Source organism: Pteropus alecto, unplaced genomic scaffold (genome assembly GCF_000325575.1).
Source record: "Pteropus alecto unplaced genomic scaffold, ASM32557v1 scaffold131, whole genome shotgun sequence".
Taxonomy (NCBI): domain Eukaryota; kingdom Metazoa; phylum Chordata; class Mammalia; order Chiroptera; family Pteropodidae; genus Pteropus; species Pteropus alecto.
The window spans coordinates 21,728,205-21,738,669 of NW_006434709.1; the positions used below are offsets into that span (position 1 = coordinate 21,728,205).

General features: G+C 34.5%; 1 protein-coding gene across 1 annotated transcript in view; it reads right to left on the bottom strand.

The window, feature by feature from the left end:
- The window catches only part of DYNC2LI1 (dynein cytoplasmic 2 light intermediate chain 1), a 29,314-nt gene that overhangs the window by 2,517 nt on the left and 16,332 nt on the right, over nt 1–10,465 (bottom strand). Inside the window, exons 9-12 of the mRNA XM_006909637.3 lie at nt 10,027–10,103; nt 9,367–9,437; nt 4,668–4,765; nt 4,161–4,253 (exon numbers count right to left, since the gene is read on the bottom strand). Of these exons, the coding sequence (XP_006909699.1) occupies nt 4,161–4,253; nt 4,668–4,765; nt 9,367–9,437; nt 10,027–10,103 (339 nt within the window). The remainder of the gene's footprint in view (nt 1–4,160; nt 4,254–4,667; nt 4,766–9,366; nt 9,438–10,026; nt 10,104–10,465) is intronic.

Sequence of the window (10,465 nt, forward strand, 5' to 3'; positions counted from 1 at the left end):
GATTCTGGACAGCTATCATAAATGACATGTTTTACTACCAAGGACTTAAAATAAGGTATTATGGAATATTGTGGCTCAGGGCCTCCCCTGCTGGCAAGATTATTTAATAGAAGTGTGATTTAACTGCAATTCTTCTGGGCAGAATGAAATGACTTGGGGCTTTTTTTTGAAGGTTCAAGCATTGGAGGAACTGCATGGAACTCATGAGTTATCCTCTCCATCTTAGAAGTGATGTGCTTTAATTTCACAGTCAAAGCTTAAGTCCCTGGACTTATTTTTTGTTTTATTCCTGATGATTATTTTAAGCCACTAATAATGGAGCTTGGAGATGGAGAGGGAGTCAAAAGGAAGATCACATTAGTCTCAGTCAGGCTCAAGGCCAGCCCTCCACTCATATGTGATTGTATTATATATTAATGAAACAGGATGCCATCTTTCCTCCCAAGAAGTGCAGGAATCAGAAGTAACTATTTGGTTTAAAGGTATGCAGACACAGCACACGGTATAGACTTTAAGCATTTATAGGTTGCTTTGAAGTAAGGACATACTTTTCTGTAATTATAGAAACCCCTGGGTGAGACTTTTTTAAAAATTATTATTATTATTGTCCCAAATGGTAAATCAAATCAAATTTAAAGATTAGAGTGCTATTTTCACTGAAAAATGCTGTGCAGCAATAATCGTAAGAAAAGATCAAAGAGGCAATTGAAGAAAGAGTTGTAGACTTGTAGGCTAGATTTTCACTTAATACAAGTGAATTCTTTTATAGACTGCGTTAATAAAATTGGCATTACTATCTTCCCCATAAAAAATTATTTTTAAGTGTTTAGAGGGAAAGTAATAGGAATCTTTTACAATTAATCTTTAGAGTTTTCTCATACCTAAGTCAGCTTCTCTGTGTGTTAGCATACAGCTGGAAACAATGTAGGTCCCCGAAACTACTTTAGGAGAGTATAAATAATACACAACTTTAAAATTTTAGACATTAGAATGTCAAAATTTGGCAATCAAACAATTGGGCACCAACTACTAATCATTAAGGTAACTTCGAAGCAGAAGCATAAAATAACATTAAGGAACTATGTAGGCAAACTGAAATCAATTCATTTATCTATTAAAATACTACAAATAAAACTGGTTTAGAGGTAAAATTAAGATATTATAACTTTTCAGGTAGGTTTAAAAAATCTCTCAGTCAAGAGAGTACAGAATTAAGTGAAATAGCAGAGAGGTACAAGAGCTGAGCAAAGAATGATATAGGTTTTGTGGGGTTGCTTTCTAGTTCAACTCAAAATTCCTAAGGTTTTAGATCAGTTAGGGAAGATGGATTTGAATGTGAAAACTCATGATATTGAGAAATACCCTAGCCCTTTTAATACTACCTATATACGTAAATGTAATAAAAGGGATCGTTATGCAATATAAACATACTCTTATTAACAATGGCAGTTAGTCACTGACTCCTAGATAAACATTAATTCAGGGATGACATCCAATTAATCTCTCTACCCAAGCTACACACATAATAAAGGTTACGTGAGGTCATGTTACTCTTCCTACAACATGCTTCTTTTTTAAAAAATCGAAATATAATTGATATAAATTAATTTCACGTGTAGAACATGATTCAATATTTGAATGTATTGTGAAATGATCATCACAGTAAGTCTAGTTAACATGTCACCATGCATAATTACAGATTTTTTTTCCCTGTGATAACTTTTAAGATCTACCCTTAGCAAGTTTCCAATATGCAATACAGTATTATTAACTATAGTTATCATGCCATATATTACATCCCCAAGACTTATTTACTTTATAACTGGAAGTTTTGTACCTTTTGACTCTGTTCACCCATTTGGTCTACACCTCACTCCCTGCCTCTGGCAAAAACTAATCTGTTCTCTTTATCTATGAGCTAAGTTTTAAAAATTTTTTTAAGATTCTATATATAAGTGAAATCATACAGTATTTGTTATTTTCTGTCTTAGCAGAATGCCCTCAAAATCCATCCATGTTGCAAATGCCAGGATTTCATTTTGTTTTTTTAATGGCTTAACAATGTTCCACATATGTACCATACATTCTTTACCTATTCACCCAAGATTTGGAAACTTAATTTGTTTTCAAATCTTGGCTATTGTAAATAATGCTGCGATGAACATGAGGAGGTGCACATATTTTTTTGAATTAGTGTTTTCATTTTCTTCAGATAAATACCCAGAAGTAGAATTGCTGGATCCCACAGTTCTATTTTTAATTTTTTGAAGTACCACCATACTCTTTTTCATAGTGGCTGCAACAATTTACATTCCCGCCAAAGTGCACAAGGGTTCTCTTTCCTCTACATCATTGCCAACACTTGTTATTTCTAGTTTATTTGAGAATAGCCATTCTAACAGGTGTGAGGTGATGATATCTCATTATGATTTTGATTTACATTTCCCTGATATATAGTGATGTTGAGCATCTTTTCATGTATCCACTGGCCATATGTATGTCTTTTTTGGAAAACTGTATATTAAGATACTCTGCTCGTTTTATAAACAGATTTTTTTTTTTTTTTTTTTTGCTACTGATTTGTATGAGTTCTCTATATATTTTGGATATTAACCCCTTATCAGATTTTTGATTTGCAATACTTTTTCCTGTTCAGTAAGTTGCTTTTCCATCTTGTTGATGGTTTCCTTTGCTGTACAGAAGCTTTTTAGTTTGATATAGTCACATTTATTTTTGCTTTTGTTGCCCTTGCTTTTGGTGTCAAATCCAAAAAAATCACTGCCAAGATCAATGTCAAGGAGCTTACCACATGTTTTCTTCTAGGAGTTTTATGGTTTCAGGTCTTACATTCAAGTCTTTAATCCATTTTGAGTTGATTTTGTGTATGGTGTAAAATAGTAATCCAGTTTCATTCTTTTGCATATCACTGTCCAGTTTTCTCAACACCATTTATCAAAGAGACTGACCTTTCCCCATTGTATTTTCTTGTCTTCGTTGTTGTAAATTAATTGACCATATGAATGGGTTTATTTCAGGCTCTCTATTCTGTTACATTGACCTATGTGTCTATTTTTATGCCAATTCCATATTGTTTTGATTACTAAAACTTTATAATATAGTTTTAAATCAGGTAGCATGATGCCTCCAGCTTTATTCTTCTTTCTCAAGATTGCTTTGCTATTCAGGGTCTTTTGTGATTCCATACATATTTTAGGATTGCTTGATATATTTCTGTGAAATACGCCATTGGAATTTTTATTGGGATTACAATATGACTTTCACTTTGCTATAGCTATGAAACCTCTAAATATTCATGACATTTTTCAAAAGCCTTCTGGACTATGTCTAAATAGAATGTTTTACTTATTATAGAGTTCCTGATGGCAAAAGGCTAGTGCTGACCAAAATACCCTATCACTGCTCCTAGTGGATGGTTGTTTCAGGTTATCCTTGCAACAATGTGACTGCCCAAGCTATAGCTCTACAAATTCCACCTGATAGGTTGTCAAGGCATTCAATTTATAGTGTTTACTATACATAAACTTACTTATATGAGGTCGGATTCCATACAATGTCTCATTTTATCAAACTAAAAGGAGATCTGAGAAAATCTAAGTATTAGGTCATGATGAATTTACCAACTTTTGCATTTTTACATCAGACTTGCGTATCACTAACAGTGGTATCTGGAATATATGGAATGCAGTCTCCACTTTTAACCACTTTCCTGAGAAATCCTATATTTTTATCTATTAGTCTGTGTGCTTTCAGACTGGGTAGTCAATTTTTCTGGTACAAAAAGAGTATAGGTATGTCTGAATGTCCTAATAAAAACCAAACCCTTTTATATAATTGCACAAACGAAAGAATATTATGAAAGTATTCCCAACAGCAAGGTAAGAATCACTACCCATCTTTAACATAAAGTAAACTGGAAAATCCAAAAAGGATATGTCAATATTAAGTCATCTCTGGGTGATGGAATGATAGGTGATTTTTAATTCCTTCTTTATGCATATCGGAATTTTATTTTTCTATAGTGCAGTATACTATTTAAATATTGTAAAGTAAAAAAAAAAACATAGAGAAAAACCTATGGAATTCTAGAGGTATTTTTATGATAATGCAAGATGAAATAAAATAAATGTTTAGAATAATACCTGATCCTTTTGAATTCTCATTTCATCAACTTCACTTTCAGCATACTGAGGGTCTTTTGCGGGGTCCTTGATATCTTTTAGTGTGTTGACAGTCTGAAATTACAAGTCTTCAAATCATTTCATGTCCATAACCCAAAATTTTCAGCGTCGACCATCTATCTCTCAAACCAACTTCCTGTTCTTTAGCCAGCCATGAAAGCTCTCTACGCTCTTTTGAGCTTTTATGATCACCACAAGGGCCATTCAAATTCCACCAGGTTCTCTTTCTTCCCTTTCCTTTCAGTTGAGGTTTCTCCTTGTCTAATAGCCAGAGAGCTCTGCTTGAACTGTGTCTTACCCACCTTTTAACCTCCACAGGGCCTCATAAACAATAGATTTTAAGTGAATGTTAACTTTCGAGCATGAGAGTTGAAAACAAAGTTATCATAATAGGCTCATTAGAACATTTCCCAATAACTGTTGAAAAGTGCTGAAAATTCTTGCTTTAAAAGAATTAGAAATATATACCTTTGGTGGAAAGAGCTTTGCATACACTTTTTTCCACAGCTCCATTGGTGAATGGGCATGAAGCTTTCCAATGTCATTATCAGGAACAGGAGGAGATCCTAAAATTGGAAGTTTTACTCCAATGACTGCATTGATTAAAACATTACAAACTCTACCAATAAAGCTGATGACACTTATAAAAGTATAAATCTGAGATCACTCATTTCCCCCCTCCCTAATACAGTCACTACTAAAATTTACCCCACCCCAGTGTAGCAAGACCACTGGGACAAGTTCCAGTACTACAAGAGGAGACAGTCATGAGTAAACTGTAATTCTCTTTCCTCACACTTAAATTGCTACTCAGCAAAAATATAAACATTTGAGATTCTCATGTGCTTGTGAATTTATAAGAAAACAGACACTCTTATGTGCTGCTGGCTAGAGTGCAAATTGGGCAGCTAATTTGGGGGGTAATTTGGCACTATTAAATACTATTAAAATACTAAAAAAGCAATTCCAGTTTTTGTGTTTACTCTAGAAACACCTGTACACATGTATTAATGATTTCATACTGAAGCATCATTTGTATTAGTGAAAAATTCACCACCACCAAAATGTCCATTAACAGTGAACTCAATTATTTTATAATACTATCCAGAAATCAAAATACCAAATGGGCCTATACGTAGCATTAATATAGAAAAGCCACTAAGACATATTGAGTAAAAGAGGGAAATTTCAAAATGATAGATGGAGAATGATACAATTATGTTAATACAAATATTTTTCTCTATACAACATACACATATATAGAAAATAGTCTGGAAAGATACATATTAAACTCAATCCTTATATATTCTATTTTGACATTTTATAAGGAGAATGTCTTCAAGTATTGGTTGTATAATTTAATTTGAAAATTTAAAAAATTCGCTGCCACTTCTCGGTAATTTTAAATCTATAATCTGGGATTTTTTGTTGTGTTTCGGCATCTGTAAAGTTCACTAAGACTGTTTCACTGTTGCTCTCTCAGGGCCACCTGTCACTTTGGTGGGAAAGACATTGATATAATCCATAGCTCTTATTCAGCTTTCCTAGGTTTTTTACTCATCCTTGTGTGTGTGTGTGTGTGTGTGTGCTTATTAAGTTCTATATAATTTCATCACCTTTGTAAGGTTCATATATCCACATTGCAGTCAACATACTAAACAATTCCATCACCACGATGATCCCTTGGGTTGCCCTTTAATAATTACACTGACCTCCTTCCCAACCTCTCACCTTCTGCCCGCCCCATCCACGGTTTTGTCCCTAACCTCTGATAAGTGTGTGTGTGTGTTTATTAAGTTCTATATAATTTCATCACCTTTGTAAGGTTCATATATCCACATTGCAGTCAACATACCAAACAATTCCATCACCACGATGATCCCTTGTGTTGCCCTTTAATAATCACACTGACCTCCTTCCCAACCTCTCACCTTCTGCCTGCCCCATCCACGGTTTTGTCCCTAACCTCTGATAACCACAAATCTTTCCTTCATTTCTAAAATTTTCTCATTCTAAAAATTTTATATAAATAGAGCCATATTGTATGTAGCCTTTTCTAATTAGCTTTTTTCATTCAGCATAATTCCCTGGAGAGTCACTCAAGCTGTGTGTATCAATACTTTGTTCCTATTTATTGTTAAGTAATATTCTATGGTATAAATGTACCACAGTTTGTTTATTCATTTACCTGTTGAATAATATCTGGTTGTTTCAAGTTTTTAGCTATTACAAATAAAGTGCTATGAACATTTTTGTACAGATTTTTCTGTGAACATAAATTTTCATTTCCCTGGGATAAATGCCCAATAGTACAATTCTAGGTCATATGGTAGCTGCATGCTTAGTTTTATAAGACGCTGTCAAACTGTCTTCAAGAGTGGCTATACCATTTTACAGTCCCACCAGCAATATATAAATGATCCAGTTTCTTCGTATCCTTGTCAGCACTTGGTGTTGCCATTATTTTTTAGTTTAATTATTTTGATAGTGTATGGTGATATCTCATTGTGTTTTCAATTTGAATTTCCCTAATAATTAATGATATTAAACATTTTTTCACGTGTTTATTTGCCATTTGGATATCCTCTTCAGTGAAATGCCTGCTTGTGTGTTTTGCCTACTTTCTAATTGGATTGTTTGTTTTTTACTGTTGAGTTCTTTATATATTCTAGATATTAGTCATTCGTTGGATATGTGGTTTGAAAATATTTTCTCCTAGAGTATAACGTATCTTTTCATCCTTTTCACATGAGCTATCAAGAGAAAAAGTTTTTAATTTCGATGGGCTCCAAGCTCATGATTTTTAAATTTAGTAATTCTCAACCCTTTTCTGACCTCCAATTACTAATTTTAGCAAAAGATTTCCATCAGCTTTATCTATAAGTACACAGTGATTCTCACTGCTACTAAAATTAAGGTGGTATTAATGATAATTATAAAAATAAAAAACTCAACAAGTGGTTACCAGAGGGTGGGGAGAGGAGAGTAGATGCGGTAGATGGGGTAAAAGGGGTCAAACACTAGTAACAGAAAGAAATCTAACTACGGGTGGTAAACATACAATGCAATATATATATATATATAAGCTATGGAATAATACACTCAATAATACACTCTCTCTCTATATATATATATAAGCTATGGAATAATACACTCAATTCATGTGAATTATAAGCTAAAAGTGGAGACTTCCAAGAAATTTCTCACTTGCGACAAATGCACAGGCTTCCCCAGCGCCCTGGGGTTCTTTAGGGAATATTCAGTCATTTGCGGGTACTTGGGTACAGAAGTTTGAGAAGCACTCTCTGACACATTGGGCTCCTTGATATACAAACTATGTCTCATTCCTCTCTGTATTCTCATGCTGAATTCAGGGCCACCCACAGACAGCGATCCCAGGGATGCTTTGGTCCACCCTTCCATTGTCTGATCTGCGCATCCATCGTTGTTGTCGAGGAACAGCCTTAAACTGGTGGAAAGAGCTCAGTTTCGGAAGACTTCAGACAGCTGTGGGTCTGAATTCTGACTCTGTCACTTATTAGCTGTGTCATCACCTCTCTGAGCCTCAGTTTTCTCAATTTTAAATGAGTATAAAAGGACCACCATGACCAGCCCAGGCAGAAAGGTGAGGGAGGTGGAGGTGTCTGCTCCAGTCTAGAAGTCTGATTTCAGATTAAGAAAGCAGGATGGAGCTGAGGCCTCAGGAAGGAGCCCCTGGGCCTCTGGGATGAGAAGGGACCATGTCGAATTGTGGCTCTGGAACCCCCTCCGTCCACACTCCAGGGAGGCAGTGTGCAGTCCAGAGGGTGACTTTGGTGGAGTGATCAAAGGATCAGATGTGTCTCATACACCTCAGATCGCCGACCAGATGTACTGGCCTTCTCATGTCTGCCAGTGAGCCCCTGGGACACCCAGCTCACACCAAGGGTCATTTGGCAGCAGGGGCTAAAGTACAAGCAGGCTGCTAACAAACTCTGTGACCCTGGGCTAGTGCCTTCTCCATAGCCTCTTTACCACGTTCTTAGTTTTGCAGAGTATCAACACGTTCACTGCCTCTTGCTTCCCACCAGGGGCTATGTATTCCCCCTGGGCCAGAGCTAAGCAGGACTTCTTGGATGATGCTTTCAAAAGCATCTGCTTGGAATGGCCTGTCTTCTCTAACAGATCTGGGGGCAACACAGCCTTTTTTGATTGAAACCACCATATATATATGTATTTATATGTGTGTGTGTGTATGTGTATGTGTGCGTGTGTGCGTGTGTGTGTGTGTGTGTGTGTGTGTATGACATACTGTTGAATTGCACAATTGAAACTGACTGGATTTTGTTAACCAATGTCACTGAAAAAAAAAAAAAAAGAAAAACTCAGTCTCCATAACCACTCATTAATCATCACTATCCCTTTTTTTCCAATTCAATCTCTAATCTCATTACAAAATCTCTACATTTGAAGTCAGCTTTAGCTTGTAAGAATAATGGGAAATGAGAAATAAAAAAGAAAAGTACTGCTACAACTAGGTTTTTTTTGCATGCCTACTAGAATTTAAAACCAAACTATGACAACCCTAAATAGTTTTCAGGCCCAAAGATCTTCAAAATAAAAATTGCTTCTATAGGAAGACAAGGAACTTGCTTAAATAAACTTGTAAAATTCCTTTTGCTTCATGAGCCTATGGCACCTATAAATTTAGGATATATATCCCATTAGATGAGGTAAACTATTTTCATAATGAAACATTAAGGCATACTTAATTAGTAGAACTGTGTTCTTTTGGGTTTATTCCATCACTTGATTCTCTAATGTTCATCATTGCCCATTATATATAGCTTTGAATTTCCTGACCACTCTATGCTCTTGGTTTTCTTCTAAACCCAAAAGCTAAAATATAAAAGTACCTAGAAGGCAGTAACGAAAATGAAATACGTACAAATTTTTAGTGGAAGAGAGATGAGAAATTTGTCTCTAATATGGCAACAAACTTTCCATCACAAATGTCAATGTGATGTATGTTGCATCAATACTGTATATACAAATAAACACATAAGAAATAACAGCAATGATAATGAAACCAGAAATGGTCGTATGTTGGAGATGAAGTGAACATGGAGTAGGATAAAATCAATAAGCAATTAAAAAAAGACTGAACAATCTTAATAAGCTCACCTACCTATATGACTTAAGGAATCCAATCCTGCTGTGATAAACAGTGGTTTATTCTGATCCACACATATTGATTTGCTATATGGATAAAAAGAAAAAAGAATCTAATTTAGTGTAGCAGTCGAATGCCACACTCTACTGTAAATACAAGAGACAAGTTTTATATCTAGTAATTGGTGAGAGCACTACCCCAAATGAATGAGTGAATATTAATGTGATTTCAAAAATTAAAGTATAGCATTAATAAAGGTTTTACAGAAGAAAAAAGTGACAGACTCAAATAACCCTAAATCAAAACCAAGAAAAGTAGCAAGGTTAAGAAAAATACATACTAAAATTATTGATTCTATTTGTAATCACATAAGAAAGTGATAATAGAGGGAAAGCTACTAAAATGAGGCAAAGAAGTAAAAGAAACCAGGAAAACAAGTATAATAGTATCATTATTTTAGTTTTGTCTCAAAGTGTTCTATAACATCATAGTTGTCAAATTTGAGAAATATTTAAACAATATAAGAAGCAGAAGATAATATGAAATTCTCTAAGAATAGACATCTGGGGTACTTATCTAGTCAAGAAACAAAAGGCTGGTGAGAACAATAGAGAAGACAACACTGGCCAAAAAATAATAAAATAAAAAGATATAAAAAATTCATTTTAACAGTACCTTTTGTCAATACCAAAAGCCAACTGGTTGATAACTCCACGTATTTTTAGTAATAAAGCTTCTGATTTACTGGTAAACTAAAAACAACAACAACAACAAAAAAACACATGAAAATAAATGAAATACTCTGCTTTCAAATCACAGAAATAGGTAACATAAATATGGCTTTCAACAAGTACAGATTGCAGAGAGAAGTACTATTTTTTTGCCCAACAAATATTTATGTTTGAGTAGACATAACAAAACCTGAGTAAAGGAAAAGAAAGAAATTTTGATAAATTTGTTTTCACTGACTCTTCAAACTTCATGAGAGCATTATATTGAAGGAACTTGTGTTTATGCACTAATCATTGCAGCTACTCCTACATACGGGTTATAATCATTGCCAAAATGCAATCTGGTTGGTTAAAAAATAGGAGGTATGTACATCATAAATAAC